The sequence below is a fragment of the Toxorhynchites rutilus genome, chromosome 2, assembly GCF_029784135.1.
Source record: "Toxorhynchites rutilus septentrionalis strain SRP chromosome 2, ASM2978413v1, whole genome shotgun sequence".
Classification (NCBI taxonomy): domain Eukaryota; kingdom Metazoa; phylum Arthropoda; class Insecta; order Diptera; family Culicidae; genus Toxorhynchites; species Toxorhynchites rutilus.
Window position 1 is genome coordinate 192,982,888 of NC_073745.1, and position 27,871 is coordinate 193,010,758.

The window sequence follows — 27,871 nt, forward strand, 5'->3', positions numbered from 1 at the left end:
CAAAAAACTGTGAAAAGCAATATGTCAATAAGGAGATTTTTCGTAAACAATCAAATGAAATTTTAAATTTACAAGTGCTTTTCGGCCTAGTTGGAGGTGAAAATGCAGAATAACTCCCAGGCGCACTTGTTTCAGATACAGGTAAGCACCTGTATTGAGCGGAATCGTCGAAATAATTCCCCACAAACATCATACTTTTTGAGCAAATTTTATCACTTTTTTCCTCTTCTTATTTCATGGCTTTGCTGCGCTACGGAACTGACCACTGGAATTCCGTGTCGATGCCAATGGCTTAACAGGTCAAATCCCTGATCAAAACGTTAAAATGTCTGCAGTCGGACGATAAATACCAGGCGCTACTGTTTCTCATCTCGGCCATTAAGTTGTACGTCAAATTCTTGTACAACGACAACCAAGAGCGGATTTATAAGCCATCAATACTCAAAGAGTTGAACAACATCCAGAATGTGATTATTGCAAATCTTTTAAAGACGCGTAGTGCAGCTGCGGCAACTTGCTCGACGATAGCTAGCGAATTACGAACTAGCGTTCGCAACAATGTTTCCAGTGCGAGTGACAGTGATGGAATTTTGTTAGTTCAGCCCAAATCGAAAACAATGCTCCACCACATACCCTATGATATCAAAGGTAAATTGTTGCGTGGTGGTGTTTTTGACAATATCACTGTTTCTAGTGCGGTTCAAATAAAATCATGCAATCGACACGCAATCATAAATTATTTCGGTAGCATCAGACTCAATCGTTCGCTGGTGCGATTGATAGCTTCGCGAAATTTCAAACTTTTATTCAACATGTTCGAGCAGAACATCTTTCCTACATGGACCATATTCAAAGAGGAACGCCCACTAAGAACTAGAACACGACCAACGATGCCTGCAGTTTGCTACAGCGGAGGATCCTCTCATTCACCGCCGGCAGCCTACATCAAAAAGGATGATTTTGATTTCGATCCTCCCTATTCGCTGGCAGTCGACGATCCGTGTTTCGAGGAGCTCAAAGACGAGGATGACGAACTATTGATGCTGAAAGATGACGGGGAGGAAGAGGATTCCATTTCCAATGAAATCTTCTCAGAGGAATCCTCCACTAACAACACATCACTAATGTTATCCTCGGATACGAACACCTTGGACACCAACGATTCCAATATGCTCCCGGGTGAGCGATGTAAAGAACAAGTTTACCAGTGTCTTTTATGTGACAAAAGGTGAATTTAAGGTTTATTGACAAACTGTTTACCTTTTTCTAATAATGAATAAATTTACAGCTATCGGAAGCGAAAGTCCTTAGTAATCCATTTTAGTCATCATCCGGGATTTTGTCCTGATTGTGGAAAGCAGCGTGGCATTTCTTCGGAGGTAAGTGTTCATTCGAATATACAAACCAAACCAAAACTGTTATTTTGAATCGAAAACTCATCCAAGTATTGATAAAAATGACCCAAGTTTTACAATGATTTGAAAGCGAGGTTTTCTTAGCAAAGTTAGTGCTGTTTAAAAGAGACGGCACCGTTTTTGGTGCTGTTTGAATGTTTGAATGCTACGTCCGTACTTCGTGCTACATATTGCACCACGCGAAATATTTAGGATTAAAACAAATATGAACTTGCACAATCATATCTTGTTTACACAATATCTTATAAGAATTTTACACATCTGTTTCTTATTATACCTTTCACATCCTCCATTTGTTTGGTGTAACTTGATAGTATATTTGGAACAAAAGACAATGTTTCACCTCGCATCCAATTGGGATAGCTGATTCTCGAAAATTTCTCTTGAGGCCATAGACAAAATCAGGTTGTAATCACTTAGTGTCAGAACAAGACTATAATAATGATTCATAAAAATGTCCCTATCAAGTTCCGGGAGCTTCTGTCACTATCCTTATGTGTATTCATTCCGGCCGTTTCGAATGATTGTCTCTTTCAGACGGTCCAATTGTTGAAAGTACATGTTCCAATTGAGAATCTGACATACTTCTCAGCACCATAGATGGAAATTCGGTCCATGTTTTTTTTGTTTCGTTGCGTTATCTGCGGTGACCTTGCCACTCAACTCCGCGGATAATCGGGGTTCTGTTGTATTTTTGTTTTTCTATTTTATATGAGTGACAATTTTTGCCAGAAAAACCAATTTATAGCCGTCATTTTGGCAATTATTTGTGTTTTGATAAACCGCCACGCTTCACGTTGGAGAATGCAATTTTATATATTCTAGCCGAACTTCAGCTAAATTGGCCGCATAGTTCCCAAGATAAACGTCCCGTAAGCGAGAAACCCACTTTTACAAGGTACTTACGGGCACAACTATTATCATCCTAATAAAAAACATTTCTAGTTCATTTTTTTTTAAACACATCTACAAACAGCACACCGCAAGAGATTCGAACACTTGACTAAGTTTCAAATGGCACAATGAATCATCAGAAAACTTATGATTTTTTGTTCTCCAGGTCGGAAAAACTACCACTTATTTTTTGAAAGACGGTACGGGACAACCCATTTTTGTGAAAAGAAACGGATGAAACATTGATTTGAAAGCTGTGCGCGTCTATTCGTATGCGAAATGAAGTTTTTTACGATTGTAATGAATGTAAAGTCTATGAATCGAATTAGAATGGAGGATCAGTTCAAATGTCTCATGTTCGTCTTGCCAGTTGCTGAGTAGATTTGACGAACGGAATGACATCACGCTGGAGAATTCCACCGACACACCAAGCGAGGCTCCGTTCTACAACACTCAGTTGCCTTGGGTGTACAGAGAAACATTCCCCAGTTGCGAAAACAAATTTCCACTGACCTGCCAATAATAGCAGTCCGCATCGTGGCCCCGATTGCGGTGACCATCATTTGCATATATCTACCATGTGGCACAATTCTGGAACTACGACGGAAGCGGCTCAAGGTGTTAGCAGGCTTGGAGGACCCAAAAATCATCTTGGGGGACTTCAATGCTCATCACCGCAACTGGGGAATGCAAACACAGGGGGTCGACTACCTGGAAAATTCTTGAAATTGGGAATTCAAACAGTGTCAGGGAATATCAGGGAATTTCGTCACCAATCTGGAAAAAAATAAATTCCGCCAATTAGAAATTGATTGAAATTGATTATTGTGGTAATTAGAAAGTTCATGATACCAAAATAAATTGTATTTGACTAGTTTGACTCTCTGTTGGAAGGTGTAGGTGCCTGTAGTTAAACTTAGGGCTTGATTCTCGAATACACTTCACGGTGGAAACGAAATAAACGGCACGCCATTGAACTACGTTTTACGAGTTAGTGAAGTGTCGAAGATAATGATGAGTTTTCAGGCAGAATGAACACTTTTCAAATAAAAAATCATTAATGAAAATTAACCTCTTCGTATCAAACTGGTACTCGATGTGAGTGGAAAACTTTGTTTTCTTCGTGTGATATAATAATCTCATACAAAAATTTCATCTGAAGATAATTTGATATTATAATGATAAATTTAGTGGGAAACTAATCTCGCATCCAGATGTCGACACCGTACCGTTGTCATCGGGAATGCGTTTCATACCGTTTCCACCGTGAAGTGTATTCGTGGTGTATTCGAGAATCAGGCCCTTAGTCCTTCAGAAGGGTAAACAGCGCTGGGAAATATACAGTCAATCTCAAAATTGAGTATACACCTCATGTTGTTTGTTATTTTTTATTTTTTCGGGGTAAAAAGTAAATAATTAAATCTAATTAATTTACAAAACTAAAATGGTCACATTTCTACTTCATATTTGAAATACAAAACAAAAAATCTCCACTTAAGACGTGGCAAAATTGAGTGTACAGTTCAAGTTTTTCTTTAAAAGAAAATTGAAATCAGTTCAAAAATGCTAACAAACAACAAAAATCAATCCCCTAGATATCATCGAGGCGAGATATCTGGTCACTGTAGACGGAAGTGCCTCCCAGATCTCCGTAATCGTCGTTTTGAGTACCGCTTCGTTTTCTGGATTTTTATTCTTCAGATGGTTCTTGATTTCCCACCATATATACTCAATAGTGCTCAAGTCCGGTGATTGAGGAGGTGTTTTGAGTTGATTGGGATATTATAGAGCAGGCTGTTGAAAGTAGTAATCATGAGGTAGTCCCAATTTCTGAACGGGAGACTACAGGTTATGTTTCAGGAAGATCATTTAAGCCATCTTGTCCAACGCCGAATCAATAAACTCCATGGTTCCAGATCCAGAAGCTGCCAATGTACCATACTGACTGACTGCTAACTGCTGCTGCCGTGTTTTACTGTGGGAACCAAATGCTGAACCAGGAGCATCGATCCTGATTTCCTCCACATTTGTCTTCGAGTCGATTCAAAGATATGGGATTTCGGCACATCCGTATAAAAGACCTTGTTCCAGAGCTCCTTAGGACTGTTTACAAATGCCATAGCAAACTGTAGTCGTTTTTTCATATTCACCTTCGAGATTTGTTCCTGTATGTTGTTCTCCTGACAGTGTCTGCGCTGACAGGTCTTCCAATGAGGCCGGTTACTTCGATAGTCAATTTAGGAATGCTTGTTATAGGGTTCTTCCGCAATGTTCGCAAAATTACTCTTTCATCAACAGGAGATAGGATCCATTGGCGTCCTCTACCCGAGATATTTTCCATGGTTTCTTCGTATTTCCATTTGTTTATGATTTTCTTTACTGTAGAGTGTATTCTTCCGACAGCAGCTGCTACTTCCCGCAATGTCTTTTATCGACAAGTTTCACTTATTATCATTATACGTGTAACAATATCTATCTCTTTCCTCTAACTGCCCGAGCAGGGGTTTGGTATTGACATCACCCATTGACGAAAAAAAGTACGCTTATTCGCAAAGATCTTACTTAAAAAGTTAATTTATTTGGAGAAATTTAAGGTGTACACTCAATTTTGCAGCGCTTGGAAAAGAGAAGTCACTATTATCTGAAAAATGAACGATTGAACAATTTTTGGAAACCAATGCTTTCATGAAAACAAAACGTGTGAGGAAACGGTTGTGCTATGCGACAAGTTTATGATGCTATGTTTCACTTCGTAGGGATAGCACCAATAAAAATGTCGAGCTAGTTAATTGAACGAGTTCGCAGATCTCATACTCTTTATCTAGAAGAGAATTGTAATTTGTTTGGAGAAATTTAAGATGTACACTCAATTTTGCAACGCTTGGAAAGAAGATTGTTTTATTTTTTTTAGAATAAATAATTAGCAAAAAACTTTTCGCGATTTTTTCTTGTGCGCATAGTTAGTTAAATGTGTGTGTTATCAATATGGTTTTGAAGCTTATGATGCTTTGATGTATCGTGCGATGAAAGCCGTATCCTTTTTTTAGTTCGTCTCCAACCATTCTTCGTTGATTCCGACCAAAAATTGGCTGGAAAACTAGTCGAGTTACATTATTTAGCCCCCGGTGTACACGAGCTTATAGATAGTTAGTTTAATGATTTCTGTATTAATAAAACAAAAACTTCTCATTCTCCACATTTCATAGCAGAGTGTGAAGAAACACACAACTTTGACTAAAGTGGCTGCCCCGCTTGCTATTGCAAAAAACTGACCAAATTCAACGTTGAAAAACTCCTAAAACGTTGTTACGTTTCATCCACTTTCTCACCATCACATTGTTTACTTTGAAGTTTTGATTTGTATCGCGAGTACCGTATTTTGCTATTAAAAGTATCAGTTTTCGATACCAAAAGCATTTATTTATGCTTCCTACAATTTCAGAAGTTTAAAAATTTCAATTGTAATCGCAAAAAAGACTAACAAAAAATAAATGTCGCTTGCAAATCTGGCAACTCAGTCTCTAAGTCCGTGAGATAAAACGTCAACATCATTCATTTATATGAAATGTCAAGATATTGATGCTCGAAAATCAGAAAATCCAGAATTCTGCGTCGTCATCTGTGTTCAGCTGTCATGCTCTCAAATGTCATCATATTTTCAATAATATTTTGACCGTGTAAGGTCCGCTGCTGTCATTTGCGAAGAAGGCCCCCGGAAGAGCGTTCGAAGTAAAATTTCAATGCATTGACATGAAAAAAATTTCGACATACGATCATAAGAGTGTATTGTTCTGTGAGGGCAAGAATGAATCATCAATCAATTATCGTCAACTGATTCTACAATAAAAAAAATCAAGGCGATCAAACCATTTTACTAAACAGTTTTTTCAAAAATTTCACACCATTATAAAATAATATGAAAAGTTATAAACAAGCGACTTATATAAAATAACAGCGTAGTTCAACATCAACAATGCGGTCACATCTTGGACGCAACATCCTATAATTTTTTACAAAAAAAAATGTTTTTTTGGAACTTAACGATGCGAATTTACCACATTTACACGAATGTAACAAATACCCAAATACGACAGCCACCCGAATATAATCCTAATGTAACATTTACCCGCAAAATTTACTCGAACGCATAATTTATTAGAATGTATTCGTTTTCGTGAGGAAGTTGAAACAGAACTCGATTGATAGGAACAGAACTCGACCAAACTATCGGCCGAAAAAAAGTCTGCAGTGTGCGGGGGCTTCAAGTGTAACCTCTCAGATTATTATCCCTGCACAGCACACAAACAATAACCAAAGAATTGTCATGGGATAGGAACAGGTGGAAAACGAACCCGCTATACAATGAGTAATTTTGTTATAGAGAATATTCCAGGCGCAATCCAAACAAAGAATGACTATGGGACCGTTCGTATAAAAGGGCACGAAATGTTCAGAACAAGGTCAGTTGCAAATAAACCTTCGAATAGTATAGACCAACCAGCTTTGGCTATATTCGTTCTTATCTCTACATCTTTATCGGGTAGCCAGTCTACTCTACTCATCATACTGGAACTCTGCTCAGATACCTCTATGGGCGGAGACATGAACCATGCTTTAAACAGTAGCTTATTATTTACAATTTACAATTAAATTGTGAATTCTTTTAAAAATGATCAGTTCCAATCATTTTTTTAAAGTAAGATTAGAGTTGTTTAAAAACATTGTCGATTTGTGTGACTGAATACCGTCTGTGAAACGGTGCGATGCCTATCCCTTATACTAAAAACTTATGAATCTTAACAGGAAATCATCGAACACAACAGAATCTACCACAAAAACAGGCCACACATTTGCGAACATTGCGGGGAAACCTTCACGCGTAACCAACAGTATCAAGTCCATGTGCAGGGTCACTTCATCAGCAAAGCACGCGTACAGGAGCAAAATTGCAAGAGTAATTTACTATGACAAATTTAGTGACATCATAACCAATATTGATGATTGGCTTTCATCCCCAGAAACATACAAATATAGCTGTCGGACGTGTGGCATTGTTTTCAACAACCAGAAATATTTGGAAAAGCATGTTCAAAAAACCGGACACAAAGCTGACGGAGTGGTTTGCGAAACTTGCGGTGCATTATTTTCCTCCAACATTAAACTACACCAACATGTCGCTAGGACTCACAAGAATGGTATTATGTTGTTCAGTTTTGTAATATTTAAAATTTAACATTTATGTTTATCAATAACAGAAAAACGATTCACTTGTGAGCACTGTGCTAAAGTGTTTAATCAGAAGGCGAATCTCGATCGACATATGCTTCTTCACACGAACATCGCCGAGAAGAACTATCCATGTGAACAGTGTAGCGCGTCCTATTTGTCGATGGCTTCACTGAGAGAGCATACGAAAATCGCTCATAACGGGGTAAGTGTCCTTTTTTATCACTATCGCATAATAAGACTTCAACGAACATAAAAATCATTCAATTAATGTAGGACGAAAAGTTTGAATGCAATATCTGCCAAAAACTATTTGCCGCGAAACGATCGCTCAAACGCCATAAACTTTGTCACTCAGAAGAACGACCGTTTCCCTGCACGGTAGAAAATTGTAAAGAGGCCTACAAGAACCAATCGCACCTGGCGCGGCATATGAAAACAGCCCATCATATCGATCCGCCACCAAAGCGAATACAGAAACTAATCAAAAACGATCAAGGCGAGTTTATGCCGCTGGATCCCATCGGTACCGGGGATTCGGTTACCAGTAAGGCAATCCCAATGAGAAAACCAGTGACTGGTGCTGGCAGTGACAAATCAATCGGCGACAGTAGCACCAATTTCAGCGACAACTTGTCAACGTTCAACTATGATTATGTTGATTCTGTTCCGGCGGGTGCGAGCATAGATCCAAATCCGCCACGAATACACATGTTAGGTCCAGCCGCCGCCGGTAGAATAGGCACAGCAGCCCATTCAAATTTCAGTGATCCGAACGTGGGATACGGTGGAGCAACGGCTAGTGAACAATTTGAGTGGCATAATCTCGAATTTGGTAACACTAGCGGTGGAGGTAATGCCCCTGCTCCCCCGCAACAAAGCATTAGGATTGATCAACTGAACCAAGGCTACATAGAAAGTACTCACAATACTGGTTATATTCCTGGTGATATTCCAGTAATGAGAGCGTATCCTGTAAGTGAAGAAGTGAACCAAAAATGACAAGATAATAAAAATTTTCTGTTCTAAATTCACAGGACCCGAATCTCATATGTGAACACTGTGATGAAAGTAATTTTCTTAACAGTCAACAATTGCAAGCTCATGTACAGGATCATTTCTCAGTCAAAGACGGCAAGGATCCTCCTGGAAAAAGTATGTATCCGTAAATTCACGCTTAGGTTTGGGTGTGACGCAAACAACACTTTTTTCTCTTCACAGAAACGCTTCGTTTATACTGCAAAACCTGCAATTTAGTATTTTCAACTAGCCCCCAACTGGATCGTCATATCCAAAAAACGAATCACCACACCGACAGTATCGCGTGTGATCTTTGTAGTGCAATATTCAACGCTAATCTCAAAGTTTATCAGCATATGCTCAAGTGTCACAAGAATGGTAAGTTATTTTACTCATCTTTTACTCATGGCTCTATCATTGGAGCAAATATAGGAGATGTAAAAATTGATATTGATAGCAATTTGGGTGGGAAATGTAAAAAAAAAAAAAAATGTAAAAGTTTGAAACGTGTTCGAAGATCCCCGCTTCATATACACCAAGTATAGCGCTATAATTGAAGTAGATGTTGACACATATACTAATTTATTGAGTGAATTATAGCAGGTTGTGCCCAAAATACGACCGCATTGTTGACGTAGAACTACGCTGTTATTTTATATAAGTCGCTTATTTATACCTTCGGACATTATTCTATAATGCTGTGAAATTTTAGAAACAACTGCTTAGTAGAATAATCTCTGAAATGTTTTTTTCATTGTAGAATCAGTTGACGATAATTGATTGATGATTCATTCTTGCTCTGGCAAAACCATACACTAGCTGATCGTATGTCGCAATTTATTTCATGTCGATGCATTGAAAATTTACCTCGAACACTATTCCGGTGGCTTTTTTCGCAATTGACATAGACTCGGCTACAGTCGATTATATACATGTTGCACCAGCACCATTATTCCACATCTCATAACTACATCAATATATCTTTGGCACCGCATGGAAACAACAACAATGACAAAACTTGCAAGTATCAAATATCATGCTACATGTTATTTAGTATTGCCTCAAAGGAATCGCACCTCTAGGCATCGTTCGTACAACGTAAACCAAGCGCCAAACAAGCGTTCGCCATAGCATGCATACAGAGCCATACATTGGTGGTTTGAAACTACTAGGAATACACACACTTCTCATCATTTCGCGCTATTCTCAAACGAAACGCTCCTGTTAATATTACTGGCCACGGATAAAGTTGCATTACTTTCTCATGCTCGAGATAAGCGCAGCTGTCATCCTTAGTGGAGGAAGTTTTGCTACTGGCAAGCGAAACCTAATCACATACAAAATTCCAGCACATTTACTTTCTTGGTGACTAAACAAGAGAAATAAACTCTATTTGTTAATAACAACCTCTAAAACAGTAGCAATGCTTATTTATGATCAATATTAGCGCAAATGCAATACTAGTTGAAGGCAGTTTTGCGACTGGCACGCGAACCCAAATAACTTATAACATTCCAGTAAGACATTCAAGATACTTGGTATTCCCCAAATAAATTTTTGGCGCCTGCTTCGCCATAACGTCAGTTTAATGCATTGATGCATTCTCAAAGGCACCAACGAAGCTCTTATAATGACGGAATACAAACAATGTTAACTGCTTGGAAAAAGACTGAACTATGCCACACAGCTTGTACTCTGCTGTAACACTCATCGATGCGAATTCGCTGATGAGTTTGTCAAGAGCGACCACCTTCACCACCAGCGGGGGTAGCTTGATTTAGGTTGCTGCCTGGGTAACGGCGTTAACATTTCCGACCGGCGCGCCGAAATCGCCCATTTTGCTGTTGTTCGATGCGGTGTCACACTCGCGAAGGCTCGGTTCAGTGCGAGCGCTTTTCACTGCACCAACATCGCGTGCATCATTAGATGGCGCTTGCTTCGAAGTTTTATTGTCCCTGGCAATGCGTTCGTTTTCAGCAGGGATCGAGCCTGCCTTCCTCTTCTTCTTGCTCATCACATACTACGCGAAGCGTTCAATTGATGACGCGGAAAGAAAAACCGCGTTAATTGGAAAATCCGCGTAAAAAAACCATGTAACCTAATGATAGATATCAAATGGGACTATCCTTACGGAACGGAACGGAAGTAAAAAGTTGATTGTAACTCGCTTCCGAAAACGGGTAGTTTTTTCCTGCAATTTCGTTGGTTACTGGTAGCTATAGTTCGGTTTTCCTCACGAATGAGGACATCTGCTGTTGCTAGAAGATTCCTTTGTGATGTGTACACTCTACTGCCGAGGCACGTGCAGTACCACTGTTGGACCGTCCAGAGCTAAGTAGACAGGGATATCCATTCACGAATCGCTGCCCGTAAAAACCCCGCCCCGTTGTACAGCCCGCTGAGCTACCCGTTACCTAACACCTAAAATCCACGTAAGAATCGTGATAAGGTGCAGCACTAATTTCTTTTATAAGCGCTAAGCTCCGTTACAAGCACTAATTACCGCAATATGCTCTGAGGAAACATAAGAGAAAATGTGATCCACTGTTTATACTCTAGGCAAGTATTCCCCTTCATTCTTCTACTTTTCCTTTGTTCACGGAGACTTTAAATCATACGATTTCCCCTCCGTTGGTCGTCGATAAGTTGCTCGTTATTGACAGCTCTGTTCTGGAAAGCACACAAATGGACAGAACAAATGTATGCGAAAATGGAAACGCTTTAAGTTTTCATGAATTTTAACCATTTACAAACCAGGGGATTCTAATGTGTAGCATATTAAACAAATCTTACGGAATTTCCGATTCGTTTAGTTTAGTATTCGTTAGCCAAAATCCGTTCACGGCAAAAATAGTTATTAACGTTAACTTTATTTCATAAAAACGTGACCTGTTTTCTGATTTGGCACCCTTCATGAAAGACGTAGTTCTACGTCAAAAATAAATGTGACGTTTGATCGGTACTTCGTAGTTCCCGTGTATAGTGTGTTAAGATACCTCAAATATGGACCATTTGGACATAAGAGCACCGATTGCAATAATTGTGATACTGGCTCTAGGTGTAGTCAAAAACCCAAACTATCTGAGTGCAAGTCAACTGTATTGAAATGTCTTAATCGTTCAAAAATGAGCAAAGAACGAAAAGTGAATTTCCACGTCAACCATGCCCATCAATTTTGTATTTGAATATTGCGGGGTTGTCAACAAACTATGTAGCAATACGTCAGATTGTTGAGGAAAAGCAGCATATTAGCAGAAACACACATTGTTGGAATTGAATCATTTGATAAATGTAGAACTCTGGGATATAATGTCAGCTGTAACAGTAATTAATATTTTGAAAACGTGCTCAAATCGGCTAGTTACGCAAATGTTTGTATCTTTTAAAAATTCGAATAAGGCGGGTCAAGTGGCACATATGTGCAATCCGGTATTGCTGCAGGATTTGGTAGAGAAAAAACCGGCCCAGCTTCATTCGGATTGGGCGTTGTACAAGCGGAACTTTCCCGCAGTTGACCTTCGTACATTCTTGGCGTACTTGTCCACTCTTATCGTAGCAGCGTCTGACGTCATCGTGGGGGCTGACACCAGATTATCTAAGGTAAACAAAAGTGAGAAGACAAGGGAAAAGAACCACATCAACGCTCATTCGGAGGAGGATTCGCCAAAAAAAAAAAGAAAAAAAGATATTGAGACGGTGAACGCACACCACAACCCAAAGCAATCAGTTCTGTTCAAATTTCACAAAGATTTCTTTCTACATCGGGAAGATCCCTCGCGTGCAATCTAGGTGTACGTGATTGATGTGGGTACGTTTGGATCTACGAGCTCGCCGAGTCAGGCACAATTCATTAAGAATTTGAACGCTGAAGGTCACAAAGGCGAATTCCCTAGGACAGTTGCAGCAATCGTATCCAAGCACTACGTCGACGACTATTTGAACAGCTTCGACAGCGTAGATGAGACCATAAAGTGGATTTGAAAGTAAAATAAGTACTCGCGAATTGAGGATATACGATAAGGAACTGATGTATGACGTGGATGTGAACGTGAACGGAGTTACGCCGACGAAGCGCAACCTGCTACGATGCGTTATGAGCATCTTCGATCCATTGGGATTGCGATCTCACTTTATGGTCCACGGACGGATTATCATCCAGGATATCTGGAGTACCCAGGCAGGTTGGGATGAAGGAGTTTCTCATCTCATTCGCTATCCATTGTGCACCGCGTATTGTGGACCGATTCGGAAACCGTGCTTGCCTGGATAAAATCGGATCATAGACGTTACCGACAATTTGTCGCCTGTCGAATAGGGGAGATCCTGGATGGAACCAATGGTTAAGATTGGAATTGGATCCCATCGAAGTAGAATTTGGCGGTTGAAGCTACTAAGTGGGGAAAGGGTCCCTGCTTCAGTTACGATTTCAGATGGGTTCGGGGTCCCGAGTTTCTACGTCGCTCGGAAGAAAAGTAGCTCAAGAAGACTACAGTGCAACCGTTGAAGACTGCTGAAGAGCTACGTGGTGGATTTAGTGGATTTCAACCGCTTCTCAAAGTTGGAGCGTCTGCTACAAACGATTGCGTATGTCGTCCGATGCAAGATGAGATACAGCGGTCGGAATCAGTTCTTCGGTGTATGGTGCAAGTCGAACTCTATTTGGACAAGGTCACCGTGCTGCTTAGCGGGGGTGATGAAGATTGATAAAACGAGCAAAATCTACAAGTTATCGCCGTTCGCTGACGAGAAGAGTGTCCTACGCGTGGACAGTCGAATTGGAATCGCAACAAGTGTGTATGATTTCAAGTTTCCCACATTACCACTGGCTTACTGAACTCCTCGTCGACTGGTATCACCGGAAGTTCCGACACGCAAATAACGAGATTATCGTGAATGAAATCCGACAGCTTTTCCAGATATCGTATCTCTGCACAGTGCACAATGGTCCAGGAGATGCATTTAAGTTGAAAATAGCATTTTGAGCTCGATAGTTGTCCTCTAGACAAAAACTGTTTTCGACAAAGTTATTACATATGTCAGAGCGCTTATTTTTATGTTATCAAAATAGGGTGACCAAAATTGTCGATGAAATAAAAAATCTAACTTTCTTATGTTTAAGTACCTTATAAAAAAAACGTGTTTCCTAAAAAAATTATCTTGTTGTTAGATTTTTCCTAGAAATTATAAACTTAAATTTGTAGAATCGATGAATTCGTTCGGATCCTTAGAAAAAGAGGTTATTTGCCAATAGCTGGTGTGATTTGGATCTTTTGCGCTCTCAAACTAAGAGAGATAGATGGTACAAAAATACAAAAAATACACGACCGCACGCAATAGATATTCATAATCGATTAAGAAAACTTGTTGTGAATATATTCATTGAATAACATCAAAACAACAGCGAGAAGTTATGGATTTTTTTTAAATCGTCATTGAAACCTAGAGAAAGCAAACGATGGTCCATAACCTTTAATGGCCCACTTGTACAATCTGAACATGCTATAGTATCTAACTTTAAAGATTATTTTGTCAATAGTGTTTCATTGATTAATCAATCCATTGAATTGGTCGATGAACCTGATGAAATAAAACAGCCAGTTAATAGAAGTTGTAGATTTAGACGTTTTCAACCAATTACATTAACACAAGGTTTACGGGACGTGTCATTTTGGCGCATTTCGAATTTTATAAGGAAAATTACAAAAATCGTTTGCATTTTATTCCATCTCTTTTATGCATTGATCGAGGTAAACATATATTGAGGTCTATTTTTGTTTTTTTTAAAGCGTTGAAATAATGAAATTATCAATGTGGTATATCTATCTCTACGGATATGCGTCAATTTGACGCGATCGAATTCTAGACAAAATATTGCGTTAACTTGCAAACATCACAACAATAATAAATAAGAATGTACCGACAATAATACGATCCGTTATCTTCGTTATCCGATAACGCTATCTCAAATTAAAGAAGCGATGAACGACTGTTGCCGAGAAGCAACAATAGAAAGAATATCAGTTGACGTCAGAGTGCGAAGAGATTTCTAAAATTTCAGATGTTTAGTTCGAGTATTGAAAAATAAAATACTAAAATATGTTTTGATCAGTATCAAATATTATGTTATTGTGAACCTCAATCATACATATTTTCATTTTTACTTATAGTATACTAAGTGTTGTATGTATTTGTACACGCGTCAAATTTACGCGTGTTCGTAGAGATAGATATATAAGAAACGTCCGTAAACCTAGTGTTGAATGAAAGTTTCAGCTATTCCACCTTAGAAATGTTTCATGCCCCCTAAAACCTCCACATGCCTAATTTGGTTCCGTTTGCTTCAATAATTCATGAATTATGCAGAAATGTATGCTTCATTTGTATGGCAGTACCCACCACTCCCAGCTCCCTCAGAGAGAGGGGAGGAGTGTCTATTTACCATAGAAATGTTCCGAGTCCCCTAAAACCTTCGCATGCCAAATTTGGCTCTATTTGTTTGATTAGTTTTAGAGTTATGCAGAATTTGGAGCTTCATTTGTACGGTAGCCCTCCCTTAGAGAGGGGGGGCGGAGTGTCTAACCATCATAGAAACATTTATTGCACCCTAAAACCTTTATATGCCTAATTTGGTTTCATTTACTTGATTAATTCTCGAGTAAAGTTGCTAGTAGCTGTCTTGACAGTGAGCAGCTACTGAGCCGGTTAACTCGCTTGACAATTGGCAGACAGAAATCCATTTATATATAGATGTACATCAATGTCATGCGAAATGTTTTCAACTTGGTGCCGAGTGTCACTCTTACAGAATTCAAGAGGCACTGTATTTCACACGTTAAAGCTGTATATTCTGAACAGCTGAACGATGTTTTTTTTTAATTTGCTGACAATGTTTTACACGTAGGGATAACCTAATGTGGACAGTTTATTGCAGATTTTATATATATTTTTTCAATGAATTTTTTTTATCTGACGAAGTTTTTTTCGAATGGATTATACTGTGTTGAAAATTTTATTTTTATTATTGTTATTTTTAATTTGCATTTATCAGTATTGTCATGATCCCGATGGTGATGGGTTATTTTTATTTTGTTGTTTTCTAGTTAAAAAAATAAAAGTAGTCTGCATAAGTTTAACCCAAGCGCGCGTTACATGGATTTAAAGGATAAAACAAAAGTTTTATGAGGGTCGTTCTAGGATTTTTTCGTAATGGAAAATTTTTCGACTTCTCTGCAAGGAGATATCCACTGTATATCTAAAACTAGGCTGACGGTTGGACTTATGCTCTGGTGAACCAATTGGCTGCAATGATAATGTAATAATACAATGGGCCTGATTCTCGAATACACTTCACGGTGGAAACGAAATAAACGGCACGCCATTGAACTACGTTTTACGAGTTAGTGAAGTGTCGAAGATAATGATGAGTTTTCAGGCAGAATGAGCACTTTTCAAATAAAAAATAATTAATGAAAATTAACTTCTTCGTATCAAACTGGTATTCAATGTGAGTGGAAACTTTGTTTTCTTCATGTGATATAATAATCTCATACAAAAATTTCATCTGAAGATAATTTTATATTATAATGATAAGTTAAGTGGGAAAATAATCTCGTATCCAGATGTCGACACCGTACCGTTGTCATCGCGGATACGTTTCATTCCATTTCCACCGTGAAGTGTATTCGAAGTGTATTCGAGAATCAGGCCCAATAAAATTATGATTTTTTTTATTTTTAGCTGTAAGTAAAATCAGTTAGTTTTCTTCTTTAAACTAATTTCAAAACTGGTGAAAAATAATATTATCTTCTAGATAACTCGTCTTGCTCAAGCCTTTGTAGGGGAAGGTAGCGGAACCACCATCATCACTATCTGAAACAATACTTCATTCAATTTATTTTCTTCCACCAACTTTCCACAGAGTCCTGGTACGCGTGTGAGCAATGCTCCAAAGTTTTCATATTGAAACAGGAATACGATAAACATCAGTTGATTCATCAGACAGTCACCGATAAGTCTGTCATTTGCGAGCATTGCGCATCGTCTTTCTTCTCACAGGAAGCTCTTAAGGAACATATCAAAATATCTCACACAGTGGTAAGCTATTTGTAATGTAATCTTATTTCGAACCGTAATACTCCATGGTTACAGGAAAAGAAATACGAGTGCAACATTTGCAACAAGCTGTTTGCAGCGAAGCGCTCGCTAAAACGCCATAAACTATGCCATGAGGAAGAAGGTGCATTTCCTTGTCCGGTCGAGGATTGTAAGGAATCATTTAAGACTCCTACCAGCCTGGCTAAGCACAAGAAAATGGTACACAGCATTGGTCCAGAGCCTAGCGAGAAAGGTGCGAGTAAAGGTAAAACCTCAACGGCTGCGAAAGCTGCCAATGAAAAATTGCTTCCTGAACCCCCACCGGTTATGCCAGGAGCGTCTGGTACACAAGGGTTGAGTACGCCTACAGCTAATGCAGCACCTGGAACAATAAAACATGAATCCCGAACACCTACTAGCATGTTGGTTCCTCCTTCCAGAACTAGCAGTACGAGTAGCGCAGGCGCTGGGAGCAATCCAAACACAATACCGTACGATCCGTATGGCACGGGAATACACTACAATAATGTCATGAGTCAAAACCAGCAGCAGCCTACACATTTTGGTGTACAAAATCCGAATAGTGCCCTCCATTATGCATCGAGTGCGAGTGCGGTTCGAGTTGGAAACGAGCAAACCATGACATATCGAATAGAGCCTGCCGCCAATACTGCACCATATGGTCATCCTGCTGGGGCTTATGGACAATTGAATAGTTCTTTCGAGTGGCGAAATATGGAACTACGAAACAGTATTGACCCAACTATGGGAGCCTCCGGGACCGCTGGACCTACCGTTCAGTCAGTAGCTGCAACAATGAAAGCTAACAAATACTACCCAGTGATGGGATCCAGTAGCGTCGGAGGCGGTGGTTTTATTCAATCTCAACAACAGTCACAACAACACCAATCCCCACATCATCAACCACAACAACATCCGCAGCATCCTCATCATCAGCCAGCGCAACAGCAATCACATCAAACTACTTCTCTCCCAGTGAAGAAAGAACAACCACAGCAACAGGCACAACAGCAGCAAATAATGAGTATGAATAACCAGGAGTTTATGGGTTATCAGGTAGACTATTGCTTTCGTCATTGCTTGCTTGTCAAAATATTTATTCTTCTGTCTTTTAAAGGAAATCTGGAATGCCAATGTTGTGAAAATGGAGTACCAGGACGATGTGCAACAACGTATTGTCAAAATGGAATACCAGGATGATGGCCAGCAAGGAATGGTGAAGATGGACTATCAGGAAGATGTGAATAGTCCGAACGTATCGGGAAACTCGTACAATAACATTGGGAACATTTTATCTAACCTAGAACTGATAGGTAACAATAGTAGTTATGAGCAAAACTATGACATCGTACCACCTGCCGGTGCTAACGACCAACAGCAACCATCAGTTCAACCTGTTGCCCAAGTACAGCAAGTCCCGCCTAAGAACAATTATCATAAGCAACAGCATGTTCATCCACAACAACCAGGCATGATGACTGTCGACAATCAAATGGTTAGTCAACATCATCACCACCAGCAGCAACAGCAGCAGCAGCAGCAACAACAACAACAACAATATTTTCAAGAGCACCACTCTCATCAGGCTCCTCACCATTCACATCAGCAACATCATGGCCTTCATCACCAGCAGCAGCAGCCACATCAGCCACATCAGCCCCATCCTGGCCATCATACCCAATTGCACGCCCATCCTGGCCAACAGCAACAGCAACTTCAGGGAACGCATCAGCAACTGCAACATCAGTACAATGCACATATTCCAGCACATCACCAACAGCAGCAGCAGCATACTCTTCATCATCCGCATGTCCCCGGACCTCCTGTGGTGCACCATCCTACCGCTGGTCCATCAGCATCCGGGCATCCCCATCTACAACATCCACATCACCAACAACAGTCACAACAGCAGCAACAACAACAACAGCAGCAGCAGCAGCAGCAACCAGGAATGAGTTATCCCAACCAACAAGATCACACCCTAACGGACATATCGAAAACCAATAATTTGCAGTTTGTGGACAGCTTTACGGAATCAATCGACTACCTTCAACAGTCGTTTCAGTATGTGTAATACTGTTTCCATGCATTTTTTCACTGAGTTGAGTTCCCCCAAATTCGAGATGACTGACTGCTCAGGAGTAGGTGGATTGTTTTGACCTCTGTTTTCTTTTGTTTCCTGTCTTTGTGTAATGGTCGTATGACAAATTTTCTTGTAACCTTCAGATCCGTATTGTGAGCAAAAAAAAATTTTGTTTTCTTTCAACTCTATCAGTTAGCAATTCAAAGTGTTGATTATTTTTTGAGTTTATTTTAGTTATTTTTTTCTCTTGAGTTTTTGAATAACAGATTCTATCAGCGAATAAAGTACGATTGAGAATTTTGCGATCCACAGCGCATTTTACACGGTCAGTACTTCCATCAATCTATTCGATATATCAATATATTTACAATCAAGTATTGCTACGACCGACATCAATACTCGAGCTAACCTCAATCTACATTTCAGCATCTTATATGGTCAATATTTTTGTCCATTTTTGTTCACTTTAAAATTACACCGGCACATCATTGTAAGTTTTGAGATGAGATGAGTGAGATTCAGTGTTGTAAACGGTCGACATTTCTCTCAACCATCACATACTGCTCTTGCTCGAGAGTCACAGCTCAATATGTATCGCGAATGTGACCAAGAAAGCATAGCTTGGTTCCAACAGTCACCTCAGAAATAAACGCACAGCGCAAACACGACAATCAATTGAACGTTGATATATTTTCTCGAACGTACCCAGAAGAGCGGTGAAAATATGCTATTTCCATTCTTCCATTCGTGCTCATAACCATCCTTTAATCCCGGCTACTTTGACTGTAGTTTTAATGTCATTTGACATTAAAACTGCAGTGGTATGCGTTCTTCTTCTCTCTTTATTCTGCATTCAAGCGTAGCTGCACACATGCATCCACCTTCTAACTCACACATCCATACACGATGGATGATATTTAGACGGATTGTTTAGATCAAAGCAACCGACAAACTATTCCCTATCAAGTGCGAATGTGTTGAATGAACGTTTCAAGCGGGGAGCGTTCCCCGTGAACACTGTTGTTTAATTACGGGACGATGAACAGCTAATGAATAAGACGGAAAAAACCGAAATGTCATATGACATTTTTGGGTCGACGGTACTTTGACTGTTCATGTTATGATGTTCATTAATGACACAGTACATACGTCTCCATAATTAGTGATACGATGGTAACCATTAACAAGACTGGTGAGATTTCTTTACAACATAATTTCGCTAATCACCACTAAGTACTCCTCCACTTGGTCAAACCAAGCTAGACTCCTTTTCTTCTGTCTGTTTCTTATTGAGCCCACTCGTTCAGACTTGTGGACTTTTTTGAGCTTGATTTGGCGTAAAGTTTGGACATCCATTAGTTCTTCCTTTTCTCCGTGCCCCATTTTCCTATAGTTCGCAGTAGTTTGTTCTGCGCACACGATATTTGAAAAAACTATCTGCTTACGGGTCTTCCTCGAACATCGTCCGTACTTCATGCCTATTTACATTTACATTTACATTCTATTTCTTGTATCAAAAGGCCTGTACATTAGTGCCCTAATGATATCTAAATCTAAATAAAGCTTTTCTTGATGTCTTAGAACGGCGAGGAACATTGTTTTTGAGATTTGAGCGAGACAGGGGAAAATCGAACGATGAAAAACATCGGTTGAGCACTCAACACATACCCGCTACGGGCTCGTTGTGCCCGTAATTTGTGCGAGAATGAGGGATATAAATAAATGTGCAGTAGCGTAGATTTCGATAGCAAATGTTGAAATTGATCGTTTGAAGAAGGTCGGGACAGTCGATGTTCAAGCCCAATTAATTTACAGCGGCTCTCGTAGCGAGGAAGATTTGAGGGATCATTCCAAAGCAGATAACGTAACTCGAAACGAACAAATTCTCAGTGAAATCGGAGTTTAGCGACCGCTATTTCGTAATTTATTTTATCAAGTGCAGTTGAGAAATCTGTGTAAATAGCATCAATTTGTTGACATGACTGTAGAGAGCGAGCGACGAATAAGGTGTATAGTACAAGATTGGTCGATGTAGATCGCTTGGGAACGAAACCATGTTGTTGATGTGAGATGTAACTACTGTAAGCATGGAAGATGAATTCCAAAAAAAATAAGTTCAAATAACTTGGAAAACGAACAAAATCTGGCGATTCCTCTGTAATTCTTGACATTTTTTTTTGTAGCCTTTTTTGGACACTGGAATAACGAAAGAATTTTTCTATGCTTTTGGAAAATTTCCACAAACCAGTGATCGAGAAAAAAAGTAAACTCAAAGGCGACGATAGACTACTAGAGCACTTTTTCAACACAATGGATACGATCTGGCCCCGGATTTGTAGATTTTTTTATTTCGCGAGCTAGTTGTACTCTGCTAATAGTATCAAGACTAATAGTATCAAAGGCGCTGACAGATGGCAGGCGAGGTACATGTCTTATTGCTTTGAAAACTTGATCGTTGTTGGGATTTTCGCTAACAAAAACGTACCAGAAACAGCGCACATACTTTCGGTTTGATGCCTCAACATTATTATGTGTCATCACGAGAGGCAGTCCGAGCTCCTTTCTCTGTTTATCTACATATTTCATTTGGACCGAGTCGTAGATAGAGCTTTGAACGCTATTCAAATTAGTACAAAAAAACGTTGTTCAATCATTTGTAATTTTTGTTAGCGATATAGTAGCATTTTCTCAAAAATCAGTTCGGAATTTTGAATATGTTTTCAACGTAAGTCGTTTTTCTTTTCGAAGACGCTTCTAATGATAGTTTGTCCTTGATAGTTTCCTTAGGAACAAACTGGTCAATAGCATAAATAAGTACATGAGGCATGGACATTGTTGCTCAATCAATATCGCGGTCGTTTAGAATGTCACTCCAGTCGATAGTTGAGATGAATATAGGACTACTGGTTCGGTTTGTTAAACCTGAGGAATTTGTTGAGCTATGGGCGTGGCAAGACTTCCGTTGACTATTTGTCTTCGACTCTCATGGCTGTCATTATTGATTATTATTATTATACTTAATTTGTTCCAGTCGGCTTTAGCCTTTCAGGACATTCGCCGTTTGTCGAAAATAAAAGGTTTTACAAATGTATACAATATTAAAATTACACGTCATAGTGAAAAATGAACAAAACCTTGAAAAATACTTTCAACTTTGAACCAGATAAAAATCCGGGTTCCCCCCACAATAGCAACAGCCGACGGGGATTTATTAGTCCAATCACCTCTCCGAACAGGGCTGCTGCGGAGATGGACAGCGCGCATACTGCGAAGATTGTCTCGTCAGTTAATCTTACTCGGTACTCATCAGAATTATATCCAGGCTGCCTGCAGCACCTGCCGCCAGAGGTTCATCTGTTGAAATCGGGACCTCTTTAGACAGGGATGCTACGGGGAAAGTGCGTGTTTAAATTTCCCAGAACAGATCGATTATTTTCAGGATCTATCTGCTTGGAGCATGGCATTTATATAAGAATACGGTTTTGCCCGTCGAAATACGACGTCGTTTAATCAATTCTGAATCCGCCATGAAAAAAACTACGGACGGTATTGCCATCATTGCTGTTGCCAGAGCTTCCAGGCTTTGGTTTGTCAATGATGAGATCCATTCAAGTTTTGAAGCTTTCCTAAATGTGAAAATTCCATTGATTGGGATTGCTGGGATGAAATACCGATTTGTTCTTACCTGTTTTTTGTGGCATGACATGTGTTGTTTTCGCCAGCGCTTGAATCCCAGCCGATATGAAATATGATTCATGCATTTAAAGCAACCTATCCAACTATGTTAAACTTCGATATTGTAACTTTACAAGCATAGCAGCGTTGCGCAGAAATTGTATTTATTAGGGATTTGACGCGTTTCATTGTGAGGAGTAATGAGAATGAAACAATGCCTTTACTGCTTTTCATCATTAACTCCCAGGGCTTTAACTCATTAATTTCATTTTACTTTTTATAACTTTTTAATGATAAATTTTGTTACGTTTAGCCCAAATTTATATTTTATCCGCTACAGATTATTGTAATACGAAAATTTTCTTCAATGGATTATTATGGCTTTGATTCAATTAAATCCTAGATAAACATTCAATATTAAAAAAATAATAAAAAATGCTAAAACGACAATTTGTGCAGTTTTGCGCTACAGTGTTCATTTGAAAGTTTATGGTTTTACCCAAATTTTGTGTGTGTTTGTATTGAGCTGTTTTTTTTACAAAAAAATCCCTGTTTTTCATTATTTTTTTTCTGTCGGGCTTAATATGATCAAATTTTACATTATCTTATAAAAGAGGTTTGTTTTGTATAGTTTTTCGAGCAACCCTTCCGTTGATGCAAAAAAAAATGTAAGCAGGCCCTATTATGTACATCGAATTGAGAAGTCGATACAATCACTATCGCTATCACACTGAACAAAATTTCGTATTTTGGAAATCGAGATAATTGCTTACCGAGCTCGAATTTTATGTGTAGCAATTGCATATATTTAAGCGTTTGTGAAATGTTTCCCAAAGGAAAATATCAGCGACGCAAACCAAAACAAAATAATTCTTTGAAAATATGCAACAAGCAAACCAAACAACTCGAAAAGTTCTGACAGTTGCACCGATAGCTTCCACTGGGTCGATGCTATCGATATCGGTATCTATAATAGCAAAATAAAGAAATTCTTATCGTCTCGATTTCTATAATAGGGCCCATCATTGAAGCAGCAGAGCGTTTCGAAGTGATGTAATGTAATGTATTTCTTTCATAAAATTGTCAAAAAGCGTCAGTATGTCAGTCTTTGAAAAGTCATGAAAAAATTATATTTCGTGATATTACATCTAAATTTGGGATTTAAGCACTTGAAGATTATAGCAAGGAAGGAAAAATTTTACGAAACAGCTGAGGTAATTTCCGTTTTTTCCCTGATGACCAGCGATTCTCTACTGTGCACCGGGAGGAACTCTCTAGTGTAACACAATGTTAACGATAGTTGCATTTTTAAAGTTCTTAGAGATGTCAGTCGAATGAACGATGTTCGTTGTGAACGCCTGTGCCGGTTTACCAACCTTCGCCAGTGTGTTCGCCCGCTCGTCGCCACGAATTACCGGAAACCCAAACAAAGTTCCTCGGTGCGCAGTTCAACTCTACTGTCTGAATGAACTCCGTGACACCGTGAATCCGGACTATATATACACGAATTCTTACTCCAGCTTAAAACTAAAAGGGAGAGAAAATATCTCCCTTTCCTACTCAGATAACAGAAACCATATCGGTTATCTGTCTGCCTATTTGCTACATAAAACTCATCCCATGACTTCCATCCTTCGCTATCACTAAAGGGGCTCAATATGGTGAAGATTTTACGACCTAATTATTTGCTGACTGCCAGCAAATCTATATTTTCCTGTTCTTATCCTCCACTACGCCAACAGTGTGGGATCCTGAATCAACATTTTTGTTTATTTGCCCTATTCCTTCTCTGTCCTTCGCGCTCATTCCATGCGCGATAAAAGGCAAGACCTAAACAAAAGAATTTTTATCACCTCTCGAGTGGCCCATACAGCGCTCTCGCCTTGAGTCTTTTCAAAACATGCTTCCCACGAAGAGGGTTAAAGTGGGAAACATCTAGCTAATTGCCGGCAATAAATATTTACTTCTATTCCTTCGTATAATGCGCTATCTCTGCTATACAAGGATTGAAGTAAAGGAAACGAAGCATGTGGTTTCCTCTTGCTGGCATTATTTTGTTTTTCAAATGCGCGTTTCGCTACAAATTTGATATTTGATTATTTTAATTCATTTTTAGCCCTGCTATCTATGCTGGGTCCGTAACATGACCCAAGCCGCCAAGATGACGCGATCCGAATCGACCGCCGACCAGCCGTTGCAAGAAATATATTAGAAATATTTTCTATCAATTCATCTTTGCGATCTATCAATTACAACGTTTGAAATATTGCACTGTTTCCCACATGTTCGGTGCCTAGATTTTCATTTTACCCCCTATATCTTCATTTCTATGATAGGGCCCATAATTTTGTTCCACGTTGTATGCGAAATTCGACTGGTGTTATAGAAATTGTACAAAAAATATCTTGGTCACTTGATTTATTATTTCGCAAATTAACGTGAAAGTGAAACAGTTTAAACTGATTTCATCAACGATGATGATCATTACCGTCTTGAAAACAATAAAACAATTTATTCATTGAAAATCTTCTTCCAACAATTCATCTGTAATTGTTGTTGATTCAATGTTGAGTTTAGATATATCACTCATCCACGAAAAAAAAATGCGTTTCACATAAACAATAACGTACCATCAACGTCAACATAAAGCTGAACTCAGAGCGCCAGGTTTGCATCACTTCGTGTCAGCTGTCAAGGCTTGCTGTGATCGCCTGTATCAACGCCTGACCCAAGATGGTGGAGTTAACAGGTGGCTCTTAATTTACACTATTTAGAAAAGACGTATGAGGAATGGCAAGACGAAAAGTTTGGATTTGTTTTTGTTATTACTTACGTTGGTATGGTTACATTTGATTTCGTCGAAGGTATTTGAAGCAGTATAATAAATAAACAGTTGTCGTTGAAAATAGTAACCTAGTAACCTTTATGCATATGCTTCCGCCAGCTGGCTCGGCTAATGTGATTAAGGGAGTGCTTTGATCGTGGTACCGCCACTGGCGCATAATTTGCAGCTTTGTTTTTTGTGCTGGTTCATAACGACAACCAACCGTGCCGGCGAAACTGTTGTCAATGTTTAGTGTTGTTTGGTTACCATCTATGTAAATAAGCTCAAACTTACGGGATACGTCCGAACGGCAATTCTGACATTACGTTTTACCTTCCACTTCACTTTCCTTGGCCTGACCCACAACGCTGTATTCTAAGGCCGAGGTGACATTGGATCGGAGTACGCACGAAAATTTGATTGTACGATCTGATGAAGAGAAACAAACTATTTTGTTCGTAGAAGCTGTCGAATTCGAACGAAGCAAAGGAGGAAGCAATGAGCCTTAGGCCGCGGTGACACTGCTTGCAGCTATTGATCGTGAGAAGTAAACAACTACATAGAATTGTATTGGTGTGGTTACATTGCTTCATTCTCGCTTCGTTAGAATTCGTCTGCTTCAAGCGAACAAAATACATAGTTTGTTTCTTTTTGTCAGTTATCGTGCAATCGAATTTTCGTGCGTACTCCGATCCAATGTCACATAACCTAAGCCGGCCTAAACCCATCTTAACTTTTCGTTGACGTTGCAATTTGTATGTGTGTCGCACTCAATTCATTAAGTATCTTCATGGTTAAAATTTATAATCGATAACATATAAGGACACCACTTCAAATCTCACCTAGGGATGGAACTATTGTCGCGCCATTCGCCTACGGGAATGTAGTGATTCGAGCTACCTCACGTCGTTCGCCGCGCGGAATAAAGGGGATCTGGTCATTTTCAATTGACTAAATCGAATGTTAAAAAAGATGCTCGAATTCATATCGCATAGGTTAACAGATCTAGGAGAAAGAAAACACACAAACTGAATTATTTTTCTCGTACAATCTCAACTCACCACTTAGTCTCGAGCATGTCAAAGGTCCTATTTCGAAGAAACAAATGTTCCGTACTGTAACCAGCTGTTTGAATTGTCCTTCGTCAATTTAAGAAAGCAAATTCGCCGCTTTAATTTTACTCCATATCCACATCAAGCATCTAGTTAGTGTGTAAGAGAACTACGAATGAGCATAATACATAAGATTTCATCACCATCAAACTACAAACTACAATATCCACACATCCATCAAAATATAAGTTCACAGAGATTTTTTTTGCATATATAGCTTATAGGAGAACAGTAAAAAAACAAGGCATATTTCAACACGACACAGATCACAGTGACCGAAACACGGAATACAGCATATATTATTTGATTAGATGAGGAAATGTAAGTTTTAAGTATAGGAAGCACCAAACGAATGCGTGTGTGCGTGACGGATGATTGAGACCAATAAAATAGAGGTTTATATCGGTGTGTCCGAGTATTAAATACGAGTATGTGGTATCGTGGTGTAGTCGAGCGAGTTTTTTAAACTATGATAAACGATAGTTTTTACCTTTCGTAAATCAATATGATTAAGAGAATTTAATAAAAAAACGAGATGAGAACAAATTCTAATAATTGAAGAAAAAAAACAGAAAAAAAACGGGATGAGATGCAAAATTTAAAGAGACAGGAAATGTTAGAAAAGAGAATTGTAATTATAATATTAACATGTAAGTGTTGAAAAATTGAGTACTCCTTGTATTAGCACCACAATTTAACTGTGGAAAGGAGGCACTTATGCAAGCAGAGAAAAAAGGTATGTTTAATCAGAGAGACATAATATATATTTAAATATCCGTACAGACGGAAAAAAGGCACATGTGAAGTTTTATTGTAACATTGTTGGCGGTACGCTTTAAGTCAACAGTAAAATAAAAAATGTATATCTCAAAGTTTTACTAATATATCTCAGACATTGATTTTTTTTGCATAAACATGCGTAATTGAAAAGAGAAAAAAATGAACACACATACAGAAATATTTGCTAACAGTAACCAGAAAATACACACAAAAGCATACTGTAATAAATAATATACTTGGATAAAAATAATGTATTGATAAACAAGTGAACAAAACTATTGAAAAAAAACTATTATATACACAACACATTTATTATATTATTGATTATTATTATATAATTATTACTATTATTATTGCAAATAAATGCTAAAATAATTGTGATTATCAACTACTTTTATTGAACTATGAATTTGTCTTCACTAACGTAGAATGGCAATGCACGCTGCCACGGAACTCCGTCGTCAGCAATACTTGACGATGCCGTCTCCTTCTTTTTCTGTTTACTTCGAGCTGCCAGTGCCGATTCTGCTTGGTTGTTCAGAGGCTTTTTATCGGTATACCGTTTTATCCCTTGATTTGAAAATGTCCCCTAGACCTCGATATCCTCAGAAATTGTTAAATTGCTTCGAATTAATTGGAATTTTGACAGAATTAAATTGAATGTTGTACCGTTTAAGTAATTTTTAATATTATAATTATATTATCAACTATTCCTTTCATTTCTGTA

At 38.8% G+C, this 27,871-nt stretch overlaps 1 protein-coding gene across 3 annotated transcripts; it reads left to right on the top strand.

Annotated features, from left to right (window-relative positions):
• Positions 1-27,528, top strand: LOC129765303 (uncharacterized). Of its 3 annotated transcripts, none has more exons than XM_055765464.1 (12): positions 1-141; positions 300-1,228; positions 1,289-1,379; positions 7,113-7,263; positions 7,328-7,504; positions 7,565-7,740; positions 7,812-8,510; positions 8,573-8,690; positions 8,757-8,933; positions 16,474-16,649; positions 16,704-17,726; positions 17,788-27,528. In XM_055765464.1, exons 1-12 carry the CDS (start codon positions 103-105, stop codon positions 18,742-18,744), a joined length of 4,713 nt encoding a protein of 1,570 aa, XP_055621439.1. In that variant the 5' UTR covers positions 1-102; the 3' UTR covers positions 18,745-27,528. The 3 variants fall into 3 exon arrangements, with proteins under 3 accessions (XP_055621439.1, XP_055621440.1, XP_055621441.1); XM_055765465.1 differs by having other exon boundaries at positions 16,710-17,726; XM_055765466.1 differs by lacking the exons at positions 1-141; positions 300-1,228; positions 1,289-1,379 and adding an exon at positions 6,788-7,005.
• The last annotated feature ends 343 nt before the right edge of the window (positions 27,529-27,871 follow it).

Coding starts and splice junctions, on each gene's coding strand:
- LOC129765303 (XM_055765464.1), top strand. CDS start 103: ATGCAGAATAACTCCCAGGCGCACTTGTTTCAGATACAG. Junction 1,229..1,288: donor TGTCTTTTATGTGACAAAAG/GTGAATTTAAGG, acceptor ATAAATTTACAG/CTATCGGAAGCGAAAGTCCT. Junction 16,650..16,703: donor TCAAAATATCTCACACAGTG/GTAAGCTATTTG, acceptor CCATGGTTACAG/GAAAAGAAATACGAGTGCAA.